General features: G+C 45.7%; 1 protein-coding gene across 1 annotated transcript in view; it reads left to right on the top strand.

Moving 5' to 3' along the window:
• Slc7a14 (solute carrier family 7 member 14) overlaps window positions 1-21,546 on the top strand; it is a 46,759-nt gene that overhangs the window by 3,601 nt on the left and 21,612 nt on the right. Inside the window, exons 2-3 of the mRNA XM_052178782.1 lie at window positions 13,589-13,825; window positions 16,204-16,421. Of these exons, the coding sequence (XP_052034742.1) occupies window positions 13,589-13,825; window positions 16,204-16,421 (455 nt within the window). The remainder of the gene's footprint in view (window positions 1-13,588; window positions 13,826-16,203; window positions 16,422-21,546) is intronic.

Genomic DNA, 21,546 nt, shown 5'->3' with positions numbered 1-21,546 from the left:
GACACTTGTCCTCACCACTGCACCAGGCTCCAGAAGACAGACGCCTGGCCCTCCCCCTCTCTCCAGATGGCCCCATCCATAGCATCTCTCCTAGCTCAGTGACTGACTCATTCCCCCCCCCCAAGGCCAGCCACGATCCTTCAGAGGCTCAGCCAGAGCCCAAACCAAAATAGCTTGTATGGATATTATCAGATTTACAGTGGGTCTCTCCAGCCAAGTCGGCACTGCTGTGCTCTTTGGTCACAAATGTCCCCTCCCCGCTGTCTCATTCCCCTCCCCCTCTCATTCCCATGTCACTTAACAGTTTAACCAACCTTTCCCTTCTCCACACTACAATAGATCTACCTGTTCCTTTCCATCCCCACCCTGGTTAATACTGTCTCTCTTCCTCTTCTCTTGTCTGTAATGAAAAGCCTACTCAGCACCAGGAAGCCCAGTCTCTACCTGGCATGGTTATCTCCAGTAATAATTACTGCTGGGTGGTAAGAATGGAGTCCGGAGGATGTTGGCACAACCGAATTCAGCTTACCCCAAGTAGAAAGGAAAGAACAAAGAGACGAAGGACGCTTGCGCAGGAGAACCAAACTGCGCAGATGCAGAACGCAGGGCGGGGCGGGGGAGGGGAGTGTTGACCTGTCCAGGAAAAATGTCACAGCCACGCCCACTGTTTTGTATGCTAACAAAAATCAGTAATGATAAGTAAAAACGGAAAAGTGGTAAGATCAGTGGAAACTTCAGATTTCAATGAAGTCGGGGAAATACTGGAATGAAAACACTAACAGGGTGTGGTTAAAGGCAGGAAGTGATGTCAGAGAGGGACTATGTGTGAAATCTCATGTGGTATGTAACCAGTAAGGCTGAGTTGAGGCGTGGAACCGGGTTAAACTACTAACTAGCTGTGAGACTTGAGGCAAGCACTGTACCTTCTCTGAGTCTTAGTTTCCCCATTGTGGAAATAAAAAATATCTTCTTTGTTGCTGTGAGATCTAAATGAGATACCTACCAACTATTGGGGCAATGTCCAACATACTGCACTAAATAAATTGTTTTGTGTCAGACTCTATCGTAGGCACCTGCTATAATATACAGTATTTCTATTATTCTATTTTCTTTTTTTTTAACTAAATGCCAGAATCTAGCTAAATGTATTTAAAAAAAAAAGAAAAAGAAATGGTTGGTTAGTTTATAGTTTGGGGGAGGGGCAGGCTAAGAGCACAGTGTAGGCTACATGAAGCCTTGTCTCAATTTTTTCCTAGACAGTCTAGATGCAAATGTTTCATTACAGGTGTGGTTTCGTTGAGACAGTCTTATCATAGAGCCTTGACAGGTCTGGAACTCTGGATGCAGGGCTAACTGCCTTTGCATCCCAAAGCGTTGGGGTTCAAAGTGCAAGCGGTCACACCTGGTAGCTTTGTCAATGTTTGCTCCTGGTTTTCTTCCTTTAATTTCTATTTATATTTTAAGATACTGATGTCCAAAGTATATGTCCTGAAATTCTAACTCAGCTGAGGCTGGATGGAGCCTGGGCATGGCATTTCCTTAAGATCCCCTAAAAGCATCTAACACACAGCTAGACTTGGGAACTACTGTGCAGTAGGAGGAGCTATCTGCCACAGCTAGGACCCACATGGAGAGGAAGCTTGCTAACAGGAGTTACAGGCAGACTCTCCTCTAGGGAAACAACTACATTTGCCATGCTACATAATAACCCTTTGTGAAACATGAAACCAACGGGACTCTGAAGCTACTTTCTCCCCAACTGAACATGACCCCACAGGTCCACTAACTTCCCCAGATCCTTTACCCAGCTCCACTCTGACGTGGTCACTGCCCTCTGGCCTGTCCCAGGTAGTGGGCCATTTATCAGAGGAAACAGCTTGTGCCCAGCCTCTCCTTTTGTGTCCAAAGGCCCTATCTGCTCTTTGATAACTCTGCAGACCCTGTGTCCTGCCGAGCCTGCAAAGTCCTTTAATAGTGTGTTTTGTTAAAGAGCATCATTTTTTTTTTCATCCTGGTTCTTACCTACAGCTCTGTGGAGAGCGGGTGGAGGCAGGATGGCCTGTGCAGTTTCTCTAACTTGGCTGCAGATGAAAGAAAGCCAAGTTATTGTGCCCACAACATCTGGCCATTCAAAGTCCCAAGAGACACTCATGAGCCTGAGGAGGGGAAAAGCATCAAGCATGGCGGGGATTGCCCCTAGGTTTATGCATAGTTTCTTTTTAGTATAATTAAAACTGCCAAGCTGAGGTGAGATGTCACTCTGTAGCCATGGAGAAGTCCAACAGCTCAAGCAGATACATATTTTAGTCACACAGAGGAGACACAATGAAGGTAGAAAACCAGATTGCCATAATGGTGAGACATGTGAGAGACTATGGGGCCCAGGGCTCTAGCTCTGACAGAGAAAGTCACGCAGAGCTTAGAATGGAGAGGGTTTGGATGGGTTAAGGACAATGAACAAGAGGAGGCCACTTTGAAATAGCATGAGAATGATGGATAGCAGAAACTGAGGATCTAGACAGAAAACCAGCATGGAGGACCACACAGAGCCCCTGTGAGAGCTGAGCGCGCGTGTGGACACAGCATCCTTCCATCCTCGCATACCCACTGTGGGAGGCTGGCTCCGGTCAGAGCCGCAGTCAGAAAGAACTCCCTGCGAGTCCCAGGGCTCTTTAGTAAGAACCAGAACTGAGACCGGAAACTGTACGACCCAAGGCTCTTTCTTCTCAGGAAGCCACCCTTGCTTGGATCATGGAAGCCAGAAACCTTCTCACTGGAAATGGATGAATTACTTGATGCCATTTCTCTGATCATTAAAAAAAAAAAAAAAAAAAAAAAAAAAAAAAAAGGATAATTAAAAATCCATCTCAGGCCATCAGGGTGGCTCAGTGGGTAGACATCTGCCACCGTGGAGCCTGATGGCCTGAGTTTCATCCTTGGAATCCACGTGGTAGAGAGAGAGAACCAACTACTACAAGTTGTCCTCTGATACTCGTGCAGACACCACAGAACACTCATTGTGCTGAGAGAGACAGACAGACATAGAGCTAGACAGGAGGATGTTGATTTAAAGCCCAGGATACCGAGTATGTATTTCTTATATACCATGTTAGCATATAACTTGGCATTAGACCTGGGCAGGCATGTTTGACCTGTAGAATGTCAGCCATTTGTGGTTGAGTGTAATGATGAATGTGTTCCAGCACAAGACAGTAAACATGAGGGGGTTCTGAAATTTATTTTTTTTTGCAAATCAATGATACAGTTCTTAAGCATGAACTTTATATATATGACAACATTGTGATACAATGTCAGAGGTCGGGCATACCTGCTTGATGGTGTGTAGAATGTGCTTCCTCTCAACCTCACGAGTTTCAGCACCCCAACCCATCCTGGGGTGCACCTGTAGTGATGAACTCTTGGGGAGAGGGGACACAAGGGAACATGGCGAGCCCTAGTTGAGTGTTTGTCTTTCCAACCTTGCTGGCCTGCTCCAGAAGCCATTCTTTCCCAGAGTTCTGATATGGCCTCCTAGTAACTAGAGGCTGCTGTATCATGGCCAAGGAAAGACTTAAAGAGACACATACCCACTCTCAGAGCCAGGGCTGACCAGCTCTCCAAGGCAGTGTCCAAATGAATGTCTGCTGGAATCTCGGTGAGGATAGCAGCCGGCCCAGGGTGTGTGGGTTTCTGAAGGCTAAGGCATGGTAAGGCCCTTGCTGAATGTCAGCCTTTATTATTGCCGTTATGTCTATTGGACAAATGTTGTACAGCAGGCACAATGCAACTTCCCACTCGCTGCATTAGAGGCTCCAGTTTACGGCTATCATAGCAATGAAACTCTTCAAGACTTTTAATATGATATGCCTGGCATCATCTGTGTGACAATGATACAATTTAAAAAAAAAAACAAACACCACCAACACAACAAAACTCCACACTGCTGAGATAAATCATATGTGAAAGCACTTGCTCTCGACCCTGATGACCTTGAGTTCCATCCCTGCTGAGTGTAGTACAGAATCAGTTCCCACAAATTGACCTCTGACCTCCACACACAAGTGGGCACACGTGGAAGATAGTTTTCAAGAACTCCACCAAATAATCATTTATATTGTAAGATTCATTTTACAGATAACAAACAATGCTGAGGCACAAATACGGTAGGTGACTTCTCTCGGACTACGCTGCCTCTGCTTGGCTCCTGGGGCCATTGTCTGCAGCAGGTTGGACAAGACTCACACTCCCAAATCACAAACCTCAGCAACAAACCTCACAGACAAGGAAGCCTCCCTATGCCTGGGCTTAGAACGCAGTTCACAGCTCCCCCTGAGTGCTGATTAGAAGATTATTTTTGTGGGTCAAAGCCTCTGTTATGCTGGGTCACAAAAATTTCTAAGCTTGGTGTCTTCTATCACCTGTCAGCAGAAAAAAAAAAAAAGGTACTTGAAGCTCATAGCACTCTGCTGTAGAGGCTTGACTGACAACCTTAGAGGAAGGTTGTCAGTTACCGGTTCAGAGAAGGTATGTGCGTCTCAAGAGAAATTCGCATGTGTCTCAAATCAATGATGGTGAAAACCAGTTTCCTTCAGGAAACCTTTCTCTCCTTTTACATCTTCCATGGTAGAGAGGACAGTTCAGTGGCCATGGGACAGACAGACAGATCCCTCATTGTGCACTCAGCATAGTGAGAACTGCCATTGGACATATATAGGAAAGAACTCTGAGACGAAGCAAGGGTTTGACATCTATGCAGGAAAGCAAGAGATCATCTGTGAAGCAATGTGAACATTACCAAAGCCAGCCAGGCCTGGAAGTCAGGATGCCCAAAACCTCACTCAGCTGTGCCCCCTCAGCACCTCAGGGTCCTTGCACAGGCTATCCCACCTCACAGCCTGTCCCCCACCTCACAGCCTGTCCCCCACCTCTATAAAATGAAGAGGCGTGGGTTAGGTTGCCTCTAGCAGGACTTAGAATGAAATAGAACTGAGGGAGAGTGATGACTTGAAGAGCAGCGTTCCTTGTCTCCCCACATGCAAACTCTCAGCCGCATCTATTCCAAGGCATCTGGAGGCCAGGAACAATTAGTCTGTGCACCTGAGATGTCTCTGTGCAAGCCCCGCCCTGCTGCTTACTCCTTATGTGATTCCAAATGTATGTAACCTAGAGCATCCCAAACAGGTGGGAAGTTACGGCCATGCCAGGGCATTAATCCCTCAGCCTTGGGGGAGCTGGATGTGGCAGGAGCCCTGGATTAATCACCTCTATATAGAAACTGCTTTATTCTTTTATATACACCTTCCTTTCCACATCTACACAAATAATGTACAGACTAAAAAGTAACTGACAGACTAGAGTAAGTTCTAGCAACCCAGCTAGATCTTGGATTCATCATATTTAAGTGAATATAATAATAGTTTCATTAGCATAGCCATTTTGAAGATAATGACTAGATATGCAAAGTGCTTAATGGAGTCCACACATAGAACTATGGCCAGTGATATTCACACTTATTGTTATTACCACCTTAACCTGATGAAGTGAGGGCCCTTCTTAACGCACTCGAGCTAGCTAGGATTCCGTAGCTGAAGCCTCAAGTCTACCCCTAGCAAATAGATTAAAGAGATAGAATTCCTGTGCGTGTGTGTGCAGGCAGACTTTGTACAGGGGTATCTAAGCCAGAAGAATTATCTTCTCCACAGGGCTAGTCCCCTTCTAAAAGGCTATGCTTTCAAACATAAAAATAGGCTGTCTCAAAACCCATGCATATTAGCAAATGCAGTAATTGTAAGTCTTGGTGTGAGACTAAGGGAAAAGAAAGTGAGTCCCAAGGCAAAGGGTTAGGCAAGCACACAGACCAGCAAGGCTTGGCACTGCCAAATGACCGTGGGATAAACATCCAAGACAGGAAAGCTAATGATTAAGAGTGAAGGCCAAGTGCCAGCCCTCACCTCGGTGGCCTGAACTTTGAACCCTGTGTCTAACTGGGGCTTTGATGGTGCCAGTCTATCAGCCACTCCTTTTGCCCAGGGACAGGAGCTAAGGGGTCACAGCCATCCAAGGGAATCAGAGAGCTTCCAACAAATTCCATTTGCATGATGCAGGAAATGAGAACATCAAAAGAAAAGAGCAGTGGGCAGAACTTTGTTAAATGGCTACACACGGGTGGAGATGAATTAGGGAAGCACAATAGAGAAAGGAATGGATGCAGGGCAATGGGTAGGAAGGAAGGAAGGGTTTCACACTAGCAAGAAGGACGCGGACATGTGCAAGCCACAGAGACGGATGAAAGGCAGCCTTCAGCAGGGAGATGGCAGTCTGGGTACTAATGGAAGTAAATACCTCAGAGTTAACCATGGTGTTAGCATGGAGAAGAGAAAATGGCACGAAACTGCACGGTCCCTCCAAACTGCATGGTCCCTCCATCTACCTTCCTCCTGGTCATAGGCTTGACTGTGCTGTAGGGAGAATGTGATTGCTACCAAGTATCACTAATGCTGTTACCCAGTGCTGACTGTGCTGTATGGAAAATGTGACTGTCTACAATGTATCACTGATGCTAGGGCCCAGTGTTTTGTGGAGAATGTAATTGCTACCTTGTATTGTTGATGCTAGGTGATATGCCACACTATTGGCCAGTTCCACACGTGGACTATTGAAGTCAAATAGAAAGCCTTTACAGAGACCAGAGCCTGCATGCAGAATTCGCCTAAATCATGCAGCCCAGAAGCTAATGGTTCTTGGGTTTTTTAGCCCCAAAACCATATCCTGGGTTGGCACACTTCAGTTAGCAAGAACAGTTAGCAAGAAGAAATGCAAAATGCAGAAGGCAAGGTTAATACATTTAAGGACTTTGCATCCTGGGACTGCTAACTTGATCTTTGTTCCTGTTTGGCCGGCGTGGCTGCCTGCTGCTGGGACCCAAGGCTGAAGTTCCAGGGGCCTGTTACATTTATGTGCACACATATGCAAAATCTGCCCTTAGATCCTATTTACTCTTTCTATTTTAGAATACATTCACTGAAAAATATTGACTGTATTCACATATCTTGAGATATTGATTTTACATGACCCAGATTATAATTTCATATTTTATCTGTACATGTGTGAATGTGTATATAGGCATTTGTGTGGGTTCAGCCTTACATCTGTGTGTGCGCATAGCGGTCAGAGGACAACCACCAAAAGCATTCCTCGAATCCCCCATATATCTTTTTTTTTAAGATAGGGTCTCTGCCTTGTCTGAAACTCACCAAACAGGAAAGGCTGGCTAACCAGAGAGTCCCAGGAATCCTTATTCTTCCACCCCACTACTGGGACTATAAGTACAAGTAGTCATGTGCTGGCATATTTTTTTAAGTTTTATTATTGGGTTATTATACCTCTACCTCCCTTCCAACCCTTATTCCATCCTAATCCCTTCCAACCCTCCAACACTAGGTTGGAGAGAAAGAAGGTTAAAAGGAAAAAAAGGAGCATAGACCTTTATAAAATACTTACTACTGATTGGGGGCTTTGGGTTCCTTAGGACAAGTCAAACCTTTGCTATCAGACTATCCAGCAATCCAGCAAACCAGAATCCAGCAATAGCAAATACAACAGCAAGTGCAGCAGCAAATCCATCTGAGGAACCAGCAGCAGTGGGGAGGGGGGCAGAAGCAGGGGCAGCAGTTGCCACAGGCCCTCTTGGGACTCTCATTTACACCCTCTTCTGAGTCCCCCAAATTAAACTCTCTGCAGCTGGCAAAAATCACACCCCCGATAGTGCACGAGGTAAATCATAATCACCTGCTATGAAGCTGCCTCTTATCCGACACCTGGAATTAAAATAAAAACATATTCATGTAACATAACTGGGTTTTTTTAAGAAATCAAAATGCTCACTACAATCATGTCCAGAATTTGTGTATGTTAGTAGAGGGGTATGGGAATTGAACTTGGGTCCCCAGGCCTGCAGGGCAAGCACTGTACTAACAGAGAGGTCTCCACAGCCTTAGTCCTTAGACTTAGGGAAAATTAACAGCATAACAAACTTCTCTTGTACATGGATACAAATACCTGCTCCTTTGAAAGCATTGCTAAGTTGTCTTAACGGCAGCATCAATGCAACTGAATACTATAAATCTAATCAAGAGCATTCTCAATGTCTCACTTAGAATAAGTGCCTTTTTCAAAAGGCCACCAGTATGCTCAAGTGACTTTCTCTGCCATTCCCTCATTCAAAACTCAGCTACAAAGGTGTCACTGCTGTCAAATTTAGCCGGGGCGGTCTAGTCAGAAACAATCTATCAGATTCCTATAGGTAAAATTTTTGAAAAGAGAAACCCTGACCTGTGTCTGTCCCTTGTGTCAGAAAGCCCTGTGGCCACTGTCCGCAAGGACTCCATCCTTTGAACTGCACAGGTGAGCATGTGGCAACGCTTGCTCTTGAAAACACAGAATTTGTACTTATACTTCCTAGAGCTCAGAGGAGTCTAGAAAGGAAGGGACGCCTAGGGGGATGGCTCAGCAGCTGACGTTGCTTAACTGTTCTTGCAGAAGATCCAGGTTTGGTTCCCAGCACCTACATCAGACGGTTCACAACCTGTATCTCCAGCTCCAGGGAATCTGAGCCTTCTGGCCTCCATGAGTACCTGCATATGTGCACATCAACTCATTCAGGCACACACATGCATATAAAATACAGATGAATGAGTCTTTTTATGTACATGGGAGAAAAAAAAAAACATTGGGTAAGGGAAGTAGCCAGGGTAGATGGAAACAAGGTCTATAACAAAATTCTCTACATCCACAAAATTCTCTCACAATACTCCTAAACTGAGAGTCCCTGGCCCACGCAACCCCTCCCTGCATGCTGTCCCAATTTGAAGGAGATTGAAAACGCAAAGGACTTTGGGAAGATTCAAGCTGGAATGTGGCTGTGCACTAACTACTTTACATCTGCATCCTTAGATATGTGTTGAGAAGGTTCCTGTCCATGTGCTGGCGGTCTCACCTGCTCCTCGGATGCACTGAAGTACATTCCTTCTCATTTAAATGTCATCAACCCTCCAGAGGCAGAGGCAGCCAGAACCCTCTGAGTTCAAGATCAGCCTGGTCTACATGGTTCCAGGACAACCAGAGACATAATGAGACTCCTTCTAAAAAGGAAGGGAGAGAGAGAGGAAGGGAGAGGGAGGGAGGGAGGGAGGGGTGTCCTCTCCTGCTCCTCAAGAGGGAGTGTTCTTGAGGGAGGAAAAAGTACTTGGAGAGAGAACAGCAAGCTGTCACCACCTCAACTCCCTCTCTCTGTCCTTTCTGCCAAAGGTCTTTGCAGCCCAGTTGCCAGAATCACCTTGAGAAGGAGAGACAGTTCTCATAAGAGATTAGCAAAAAGTGGGAGATTTCTCTCTATTTCTCATGGAAGGCATGAAGCAGAACAAACAGTTTCTATTAAAGACATAAAACCCAGGAAGAAAAGTGTCCAGGTTGTGTTTCAGAAGTGCACTGAGCAGACACAGCCTGGGCTAGTCACTAGAATGGTTCCCAATAGTCCTGCCAGTGCTGAGTCCCTGAAACCATTAGCCAGCAACCCTTGTGTATATCTCTTCTGGTGCAAATGCTCCTGCATCAACACTGCAAGAGGTGCTGCTGGCCAAGACATTCCCTCACCTGTAGAAGCTATAGAGCCATGAAGGGTTCCCTAGCTTATACCAGGGACCATATATGTGTCCATCCAAGATCCTAAGCAACCTATACAATAGGCACCATTGCTATTCTCCAGGTGGAGAACTAAGGCCCAGAAAGGACCAACTTGGGCTAAATGATTGGCTCAGGGAACAGCTAACCCTCAGAGCACTACACACAGCCATTCTACTATTGGAACCACATAGTCCGCTGAGCCCTGCACCAGCCATGATTACTAACCATAGCACAAGCAAGCCACAAGAAAAACTTGAACTCATCATAAGGTGGAAACTACCTCCAGTAATCTCTAAAAAATCCTCACAGATGGGGATTTCAAGGAAAAAGAGTAAACATGTAGGCTATTCATGCATTTAGTGAATTATTCCACTTGACCTGATTTAGGGGTCAATCCTCTATTAGGATAGCCTATTTCCTTCTCATTTAAATGGCAGTGTGTTGGAGCTGCAGTTTGGGCATTTGGGGGCTCTCCGCTCCCCACCCAGCTATAATTAGAGTCCTGTGAAGTTCGATAACTGATGGTGACAGGCTCTTCCTGATGAATGGTGCTGGCTGTCCCTGAACACCGGCAGTGACTGTCCATCTGGGCCCTGGTTTGGCAGAGAAATCATGAGTCTCTTCTTTGACACAAAGAAAGAGCAATGCTCCCAGACAAATTGCTTCTCCTCCAGACACATTTGTAAAAACTGCCTTGGTTTCTGTGGCAGGTAACGGGTGGGCAAGGTCGCTCAGGTTAGAGCCGGTGGTGGGGAGGTGGGAGGAAGACACAGCCTGATGCATCGCACCCTAAAAAGAAAGCCTGAAACTTTCCTGGCTAGCCAAGAGCATCAGGAGGAGGGCGAGGGCAAGCTTATCCAGGGTAGCTGCATGCAACCTGAAGCTGGAAACGTATTTCTCAGTCCAGAAGCCTGCTTCTCAGGGAAAACAGCTGGGATGGGGACACTGGGGCATCTGGAATTCAATGTCACTGAGAAAACAGATGTTTCCAACAGGAGCCACACTATTTCTCTCTGAGGTCCTGTGATTTCTCGTCATATCCCAGTCCTAATTAGATTTCAAAAGGACCAGCTACCTGGTAATATATGCAAGATAGCTTAGCCCACTGGAGACCTATGAAGGAAACAGATGTTTTACTAAAGTAAGAAAGCAGGTGGCATCAATCTCAGCCAAATATCTTTTTTGGAGAAGACATTGGCAAAGCCATGCCTGGGACTCAGTGGCACATCACACTAGTGTGGTCCTTCATGCGGCTGAGGGTTGGTAGATAATTAACAATAAGCCAGAACTGGATAGAGAGGTGAGGAACCACTAACTCACCCGTCAACCCATCCCACCACCCAAGGGCAGCCCAACAGGGCCTCAGACTGAAGAGCTAGAAAATTATTTCATTAAACATTTCCTCTCATGGGCCAGCAAGATGGCTCTTTGAGTAAAGGGCTTTACTGCCAAGCCGGACAACCTGACTTCAGTCCCCCAGAACCAAATAGAGGAAGAAGAGAACTGACCTGACTTCTGAAAGTACATACACACACACACACACACACACACACACACACACGTTTAAGGCCATTTCAAAAATTCTACCCCAATTTCAAGCAAAATTTCATTTTAAAAAAATTATAAACTGATCACCAACTCAGAAGCAACTTGCAAAATTAAACATTCTATCGTTATATGAGATGGATGTTCTTGGTTGAATGTTTTGCTGTTCTAGAATGCAAATTATCTTCAACAATTTCAGACTTAGTATATATTAAATTTGTTTTGGCTTTTCCAGAAAAGACTTCTCTGTGTAGTCCTGGCTATCCCTGTCTGTCCTGAACTCACTCTGTTGACCAGGCTGGCCTCAAACTCAGAGATCTGCCTGTGGGATTAAGGGCGAGAGCCACCACCACCACCCAGAATGTATTTTGCTTTCATAAGTGTCGATGCTAAGAACACTGTCTCATGCTGATATGAAGTACAAAACAGAAGAAGTATGTTTAAGGAAATTTTGAAAATTCTATCCTAATTTCAAATGAAAATTCATTTAACAACATTTTTATAAACTGGCCATCAACTCAGAAACAATCTGTAAAACCATACCTCCTAACACATCATAATTCAAAGTTTTACTTTGATATTTGGATGCTGAGGAATGACATCAGGGAAATACTTTATTTTTTCTGTAATTAAACCATTGTTTCTATAAAAGCAGAAAATTTTATCTACACAGTAAACATGATATAATTCATAACTGTCTTAGGGTTTCTATTGCTATGATAAAACACTGTAACCATAACTCCACCAGCAACTTGGGGAGGAAAGTGTTTATTTCAGCTTATGGTTATACATATCCGTCCATCGTTGAAGGAAGTCAGGGCAGGAACTAAAGCAGGGCTGGGACTGTGGAGGCAGGGTTGTGTGGAGAGGCCATGGAAGAACGTTGCTTACTGACTTGCTCCCAAGGCATGCTCAGCCTGACTTCTTACATGACCCAGGACCACCTGCCCAGGGACGACACCATCCACAGCGGGCTGAGCCCTCCCTCATCCATTATCAATCAGAAAAAATGCATCATAGTCTTGCCTACGAACCAATCTGGTGAGGTCACTTTCTCAGTTGAGTTCCCTTCTTCCCACATGACCGTAGTTTGTGTCAAGTTAACATAAAACTAGCTAGCACGATAGCAAATGATGGCCTCTCATCTGAGCCCGGTTTATTTAGATCACGATAGTTGGTTTTGTGTGTCACTTACACATGCTTATATGTACAGTGCACATGTTGTATGATCAGAACCAAGACTGAAATGAAGTCGGGCCGTGCAACCCAAGTGAGCAAGGCCAGAAACACTTCGCTTTCAATGCCCCTTTGATCTTGAATTAATTTGGAATCACTGCACACACAGAAAACGTTTACTGTTGCCAACTTTTTCATTCCATTGTGCAGCCAGTCATAGTCAGCTTCAACTGTCAACCTGACACTGCCTAGAGTCAGTGGAGAAGGAAATCTCAACTGCGAAATTGTGCAGATCAGATTGGCCTGTGGGCATGTCAGTGGGAGGTTGCCTTGACATCAGTTGATGTAGGAAGGCCAGGCCCACTGTGGGGAGCATCATTCCCTAGGTAAATCATCATTGGCTGTATAAGAAAGCTAACTAAGCATGAGTGAGCCAGGGGGCCGCAGTCCTCCATAGTTTCTTCTTCAAGTTCCTGCCCTGATTTCCCTCTGTGATGAACTAACCTGTAAGTTGAAATAAACCTATTCCTCGCCTAAGTCCCTTTTAGCCACAATGATGTTTTGTCATAGAAACAGAAAGAAAACTAAAATATTGGGCTATGGTACAGTTTAAGAAGCTGTGCAAAAGGGGAAGCTGCATTTCTTTTGTTTATCCTCTCTCTCTCTCTCTTAAATTTATTTATTTTAATTAAATTTATTTACATATACTATGTATATGAGTACACCATTGCTCTCTTCAGACACACCAGAAGAGGGCATCCGATCCCATTGCAGATTGTTGTGAGCCACCATGCGGTTGCTGGGAATTGAACTCAGGACCTCTGGAAGTGTAGTCGGTGTTCTTAACCACTGAGCCATCTCTCCAGCCCCCTCACCTTTTCTCTCAACTCTAGCAGAGATTGGCAGAGATGTTACTGTCCAAGTGACTTGGGTAAATGAAATGAGTGAATTGGAAAGCTATCAAGATTGATTATTAAAATTTGATTGGGGCCCCAGCTGTATCATAATGGGAACAGGAAACTTCATTTCTGGAACACAATTACATCCTCTAGAACTCAACAACCCTGATGAACGACTGACAAATGCTAATAGAGCAGAGATTCCTACTCTCTTCTTAGTAATGTCAGGCACCAAGATGTTCGCTTCTCTCCAGAAGCCTCCTACCTGTTTCCTTTGTCCCTTGCAGGTGTGTGCTATGCAGAGTTTGGAGTTCGAGTCCCCAAGACCACAGGATCTGCCTACACCTACAGCTATGTCACCGTAGGGGAGTTCGTAGCATTTTTCATCGGCTGGAACCTGATCCTGGAGTACCTGATTGGCACTGCGGCCGGTGCCAGTGCCCTGAGCAGCATGTTTGACTCCCTGGCAAACCACACCATCAGCCGCTGGATGGTGGACACCGTGGGAACCCTCAACGGCCTGGGTGAGATGGCATGGTCCTTTCCTGCTAACATGTGAATTCATGAGCCAGTTCCCCTTTAAGAATGAAGCTCAGAGGCTGGAGGCATTGCTCAGGGAGTAAAGTATTTGCTGGGCAAGCATGAGACCCAGAACACACACACACACACACACACTCACACACACCAATTTGGGAAAAAAAGTGTCAAGAACTTTAAATGCTTCCTTTTGTTTTTACAAAGCAATTCTTTACCCTAAGTGAATTATTCTAATTTTCATGAGAACTTCATACAAAAAGATCTTCATTCCAGTCTTCAAAGGGTGCATACCACTTATCTGAGATTCTCGGAACCAATAGGTTTTAGACCTTGAGGCTTTTTTCAGACTTTGAAACATATACCTATAAATGATAAGATACTGGGATTGGCAAGTGACACCCAGATTTGACATAAAATTCATTAGCCCTTTATCTACCTCTCAGACACATGGCCTGAAGACAGTATTATTCAATATATTATATAAAGTTTTATTGTATATGTGAAATTTCTTACTTGTGGCATTGCGGTGGCCACTCAAAAAGTTTCAGATTCCAGAGCATCTCGAATTTTGGATTTTTAGATTGTGAGTGCTCAACTGTAACAATTTTTAAAAATTCTTCGGGGGAACAAACGGTCATATGAATTGTGGATGTATGTCACGAGGCTGGTGACTAACAGGGCAACTAGAGAGGACATAGAGTGAATATATTAATTTATAGCATAAAGTTGCATATCAAAGGATACAGTGCATATGAATCCTACCAATAATTACACAAAATAAAATCAATGCAATCCAAGGACCTAGAGAAACTTCACCATTGTAAATCTTTTATAATCTTTTTTATATAAATAAATGTTTTCACTTCCAAACAAGCAACTTTAGGGAACAAAATGGATTCCATTCCAGCCAATTTGCACAGGGCATCCTATTACTGAACAAGGGCCGAGTGGTCAAAGGTCATCTAACAAACACCGGGAGACAAACCAGCTGGGGCTGACCACCAGATCCCCACCCTGATGCGGGCTGGGTGAATCCTTCCGTGTTCACAGGGTTCATGCTAACAGCTGGAGAAGCTACACAGTCTTGTCTCAGAATTTCCCAAGACAGCTGGGCATGGAGCTCAGCAGTGCAGCGTTTGTGGGGTCAGGTCGAGACCTTGAGTTGAGACAGAAAGAGAGAGGAAAGGAGGGACAGAGGGGGAGGGAGGGAGGGAGGGAGGGAGGATGAATGAAAATAATTCCAAGCCTCTGTCAAATCATTTGACTCAGTGCACTTACCTCAAAAGCTACTTAACAAAACTGCCGACCAGAGCTGAAGAGATGGCTCATGGTTAAAAGCACTTGCTGCTTTTCCAGAGACCCTAAGTTTAGCTCCCAGGATCCATGTCCGGGGGCTCACAACCTCCTATAGCTCAGCTTCAGGGCACCTGAGGCCTATGTCCTCTACCTGACCTCATGTGCACAGACTCACACCCAGGCACACACACACACACACACAGAGAGAGAGAGAGAGAGAGAGAGAGAGAGAGAGAGAGAGAAGAGAGAGAGACAGACAGACAGACAGAATTACAAAAGCAAAAATAAAACTTTCCTTTAAATCGCTGCTCACCCCAGTTCCACAGTGACAAGTATAATCATGGCTACATTCAGATTTCATACCATTTTAATTCTTAAATGACCCAAAATCAGTCATCCGCCTCACTCACTTTGCAGATGAGGCACTGCGCCCAAGGCCTCACTGTGAGCTGCTGGGCATGGCTGGAGTCCGGGCTCCCGGGATGCGAGGCAATGCCTCCTCCTCTCTGTAGAGGGCAGGAGTCCACCAGGCAATGGATGGTCGGAGCCACCAGGACCTGTGCATCAGCAGGACTGAGCCCCAGGCATTTTCTCTCTGCAAGCCCACGCTGCAAATAAGAAGCCCCCAAGATGGCTTTCAAATATGTGCATTTTAAAACGTGCTGATAAAGAAAAGGTTGTGGGAATGGAAAATCATACAAATGACAAAGCTAACAACAGTGAAGAGGAAGGAATTTTCAAAGACGACATTAGACTATGTGCCCCAAATGTCCCAAGATGCTCCCGGTTGTTCATGTGCTTGCCGTGCCTTCACAGGTACACTGTCACATGTCCTGACTTTCGATCTATGGCATCAGGTCACCTTATCTATGTCCCAAACTTCCTCATTTGCAAATAAACACTTATATCTGCTTATAGCCCATAGCAGTGACATGTTATGCGTACAGAGAGAAAGACAGACAGACTGATCACCACTCTAAGGGTCAAACAGCCTAGATGCAAAGGGTAGAATGGGTCCACAAGGCACCTTCTTCTCTTCACACAACATTAAGCCCTCTTCCTCCTCTAGGCAAAGGCGAGGAATCATACCCAGACCTTCTGGCTCTGCTGATTGCGGTCATCGTCACCATCATCGTGGCTCTGGGGGTGAAGAACTCCGTGGGCTTCAACAACGTCCTCAACGTGCTGAACCTGGCGGTGTGGGTGTTCATCATGATCGCAGGCCTCTTCTTCATCAATGGCAAATACTGGGCTGAGGGCCAGTTCCTGCCCCACGGCTGGTCAGGGGTGAGTTTATTCTCAGAGGCTAGAGTGCCTTCCATGCCGGGAATAGTGTAAGACACATTTTCAAGAAAGTGCGTTCTTCTAATTCTCATGTTCTGGACAAGTGTTTCGATTCTGAACTCGTTTACTGGCTGTCTCACTGAGATCCCAGTCCACACAGGTAACAATGGCCGCTCTGACGTGGTGCTCTCTCTCAACCTGCCTGCATTGCTAAGGGCTGCCTGCATTGTCTCATCACAATAATCTTGGGTGGGAAATCACACAAGTGGGACTAAAGGATGAAAACATCTACATCCGAAGAGATCCAGCGAGTCCCTGTTAAGCACAGTGTGTGGCAGAATCAGAATCCAAAGCCAGGAGTATTGGCTCCAAAGACTGTGTAGGAACAGCTCAGTTCTAATTAGAGAGGCAGCCATGCCCAGAGAGAGAGAACTTGGTAAAGAAAGCCAGAAAACTGCATAGATAGGAAAGGGTTGCCTTTTTCTCAGGGAAAATCATTTATAATCAGACTCCAACATCCAGCCCTGGAAAGAGAGTCCCACTGGGGTCTGAGAGCACGGGGTAGGTTCAGCAGCGTGACGGCTGTAAGTCCTGAGAGACGCGTAGTCCAGTGTAGCCAGGGTAAGGCAAGAGGGTGAGACGGACACAAAGGGCATCTTAGAGCTCCTCCCCAGGGCCTGGTGATGGCAAAAACCTAAGTCAGGATGGTAAGTTCTTTATACTAAGAAGTGGTTCTAAGCCTCCCCTGTCTTCTTCCTTCCGTGGACCTGAAAAGTATTTGTTTTGTGCATGTATTGGTAAAAAATCATCAGACTAAATCAAAAGTTTTCCAAATAGAGGGATCTTAGAAGTTCCCAGGTCCGGTCCCTTGATTTCATTCGTGAATGGCTATCCAGAGGCTGGGAGAGGCCGGTCGGCCTGATACTAGGGCAAAGTGCAGGACTCTACTCAATTTGCTTTAGTTGCTTTGCTTAGACTGGTTTTCCTCCAAGATGGCCAGAGATCATAAATCACTCTTGGAGAACACTCAAAATAATTTCTGTTTATTCCGAGCCATGTCCTGCTACTCGGTGCAGAGAAATAAGCAAGGTCACTCAAGTCAAAACCGAGCTTTTCCCGCAGAAATTCCACAGAACCACAAAGCGCATCTCTCTTCTAAAGGAGGACAAAGACGCACTGTTGGGTCCCGAGTCTGCATTTTCTTACGATACAAATTGTTCCTTTCCTATCACACAAGAGAAACAGCAAATTAGAAGAGAGGAAAGGAGTGTCCCCACCCCACACCACCCCCCACCTCGGAGCCCATGTAACTCCTGAAAGCGGTCTCACGTGTATCTCAAGGCTGTAGGGATGACTGGCTGGAGGACTTACCGGAAGACACTGGGCACCGGTTCACGGCAGCGCTCTTAGCTCTTCTCATTATCAAGGGAAGAGACAAACTAGCACCAAACGCTTGGAAAAAAAAAAAAAAAAAAAAAGGACAACGGAAAGGAAAAGGAAAAGCCTCTTGGTTACTTTTGTATAGCGTTGAGCAAGTGCTGGCGCCCGCCGTTCTAGATGCCTGCTCCGTCCACAGTACCCTGCACTTACAACCAAACATTACACAGGTGATGCTTTATCCCCACCACGCACTTGGAGAAGACAAAGCTCAGAGCCACCGGTAACAAGATCTTACTTCACTTAGTCAGGGCAGCGTCCTAAGTCCCTGTTCAGGGCTAGCAACTAATCTTCCATACTTTCTTTAAGCGTTCAGGAAGAATTAGAATAGTGGAAGTTTTATTATGTGGATGGTTATTTTTTGCCTGCGCGTTTGTCTGTACACCGTAAGCACGCAGTACTTGCAGAGACCAGAAGAGAGAGCAGAGCCCCTGGGCCTGGATTTGCAGATGGTTGCTACCCACTCTGTGGGGGGCTGGGAATGGAGCCCTCATCCTGTGGAAGGGCAACCGCTGCACTGAACTGCACAGCCATCTCTCCAGCCCTGAAGTGGACTCTCGGAGCTGAAAGAAACAGTCAGGCATGCCAAGTTCTATCTTCACTCGGGCTTTAGACACGGTAGCTCGCCCACTGTGAGGACCAGAGGACGGAGGGGCTCTGCACGAGCCCTCCTTCCCAGCTGTGAAGGACCTGGCTACATCGGTTAACCTTCTCCTTCCTCTGCTGCAATGCTCTGGGGTCTTCCTTCTCTTTGGGGGTGTCTTCTTCCTGCTTCAGGGATTCTATACCTTGTCTAATCAGGAGGTCGCCTAGGGGTCCCGATTTATATATCTGTATTCTCACTTGCTTTTCTAGGAAAAAAAAATCTAAACTTAGGCATAAAGAAGAAAAAAAGGTGACTTTTCTACCATGTAGCCTTTTCTTTGTGACAAACTCTTTCTAAGGTGTTTGTTTACTCTTCACAAGAGGATCTCCACTTCTGCACCAAAGTAACTGATGTTTAGATTATCCAAGATGACAGCCCTAGTAAGCAAGAGAGTTGGAATTTCATTCTAGTGCTGAGTGACCCAAAGTCCGGCTGGATCACACACCATCCCCCAGTTCACACCCCGTGAGACCATATAGCTTTGTTCAAACCTCTGGTCACTGACCTCTCCTTGTCATTGGCCACAAAACAAGCCTGGTTGGGAACTTGATTTTATTTATTTATTTTTTTATCTGTTCCCCCAAGAGGAAAAAAAAATATGTCCCTGTGCTGGGACAAAAAAAAAAGTATTATCTGAGTACAGTGGACGGACACGTGTGAGGTGTTGACTCATCTCCCTGTCTCTGCCTGGCCTTGGATTCCTGCTCGGTCCACGCCCTCCCTCGTGAAGCGACCCGGCCTTGCTCTTCCTCAGGTTTGCCTACAGATCGTTTTTTCTTGCCCAGCAAGGCCACCATGAATCTAAGTCACATTGTAAAAGCCTGACACCTCCTCAGGACTCAGTCATCTGCCACCCGCCACGGCCACCGTGGTAAAGGCATTTCCCACTCTCACCTAACAAACATCAACAGAACTGTGTTTCCTCACTTGGCGGCTGCGTGGATGTCTGTGCTACTCAGAGAAACTGAACCCTACGGTTAACTAGGGGACTAGTGACGAGTTCCAGATGTGTTGGGGTGCACTGTGCCTTAGGGACAAAGGGCTGAGGAAATGAGGTAGGATCCTGAGGACGCCACTACAGTGGGTTAGGCACAACTCACACGTGCCGTGAAAGGGTTAATGAACAACCAGTCCTCTGGTGATGGGGCCCCCATGATCCTCTTCCAGCCACCTCCTTCCAAAGAAAATAGCTTAAAGAATGGTTTACTCACTTAAAGGTTCTGGGTCAAATGCTTCTTTGGTCTTGAAGAGCTTAAGAACAACAAACATTTTCCCCTATATCAAGTGACTCTGGCCCTGGGTTGAACCCCTGCCTCCATCTGCAGTTTCTCAGCCCCTGAACACTGTTGGATGTGTTTGCCCTTCATGTTATTTGTTCTTGATGTTATCTTATGGTTTCTCTTTAACCAAATAAGATATTTTACCAGCACAAATCGCTCCCAGGAAAATAGTCCATAGCAAGAATTTGTGAGGAATTCTGAAGGCCTCCAAGGGAAAGCTATTATTTTTCATGGTCTCCTTGTCTGCACCCATTTGTTGGAACCTATTAGCACATTCCGCTGTCACTGTGGACAGGCTGCTAATAGAGCTAGGGCACGAGGCTGGTTGAAAATGCTATTAATATTGTCCTTTCGTCTTGTCACCTTGGCAGTAAATTTGGCAAAGGTGCCTAATTATTTTCTAGCATCCGAAGCTTCTCAAGACAAGATGGGAAACCCACCTCATCCTAATCCCTCACAGATATCACCAAAGCCCCGGGCAGCCTTTAGGGATCCTGCAAGCTGAGTAGCAGCAAGCCCCTCATAACAGTGTCTTTGACAACCACGTAAGCACAGTGTTGCATGTGGTGTGATGCTTCTCTGCAGAGCTGTTGGCAGGGTGAGCTCTGCTCTGAATCCCGTGGGTAAGCATCTGCCCTGGCTTAGTGCGCACAGGTTTTCCTTTCCTTACAGGTATCCCGACCATCAATGCCACCGGCCAGATGAGATCTAGAGAGAGTGAGGGAGAAGGCGGCTTTAGTGATCGCTCCTTTGTTTCTTTGTACTTACATTTGTTAGAGAGAGGGGGGAAGAAATTATCTAATCATGTAGCTGAGCGTCATGGTGCACACCCATAATCCCATCAGCCTAGAGACACAGACAAGTGTCATGACTTCGACAGCGTCCAGGATCATGTAGGAAAACCTTTTCTCAAAACTAAATAGAAAACTAACTCAACTAAAAAGATGGACCTTTCTGCCGATTCTGTTTACTTTGCCCACCTTATTAGTCTGCAGTCTATTTAACCTTGTGTGTTAGACCCTAAGCTCATAGACGGCAGTGGTTGTCTCAGTCACCCCAGATGCCCTCAAATGCCCTGGGTTTGATCGACCTGGTCTTTCTTCAACTAGCATTGCTTTCCAGGTCTGCATGTGTGAGTTCAGAGCAATCTCCATCCTCTTTACAAGTGCTCTTCCCCTCTTCCTAGCTTGATCCCAGTTAATTGTCTAGTGTCGAATCATCATCAATAATTGTCATCCATTCCTTCATTCATTTGGAAAATAGAAGTTTTATAAATAATATAGATGCGTGTTGATATTTTTCAGCTTATTTCTACAGTCCGAGTTACATTTGTGGTCCTGCAGTGTCCGCAGGACTTCAAGCCCGTGAGCCCAAGCTCGGAGGGCCTTCCCCTTCTTATCCAGCTCAGTGCGTGGCACATGGTAGCACTTAATGTAAATGTGTCATCTTCCAGATGGAAGAGGAGTCCCAAAGTGTGCCCTTGGGCTTCATCCACCCTAGAAAAATTCACAGTACTAGTAATAGTACTGACAATACTGTGGTGTAGTTTATCTCATCTAATCATTGAAGTCACCCTGTGAGTTGTTATTACATCCTCCATTTTAGTGATGAAGAAAATGATCTCCAACAGATTAGAAACTCACCTTAGGTGGCCCAGCTGGTTTAAGATGCACAACCAAGTCTCTTAGTCTACAAAGACTACACGCCTAGCTAGTCACACTGCATGCATGACTCTGGCAGGCTGAGTCACACTGCATGCATGACT

The sequence above is a fragment of the Apodemus sylvaticus genome, chromosome 4 (genome assembly GCF_947179515.1).
Source record: "Apodemus sylvaticus chromosome 4, mApoSyl1.1, whole genome shotgun sequence".
Classification (NCBI taxonomy): Eukaryota; Metazoa; Chordata; class Mammalia; order Rodentia; family Muridae; genus Apodemus; species Apodemus sylvaticus.
The sequence above is the reverse complement of the archived record's forward strand: the minus strand, read 5'-3'. Positions and strand labels throughout refer to the sequence as shown.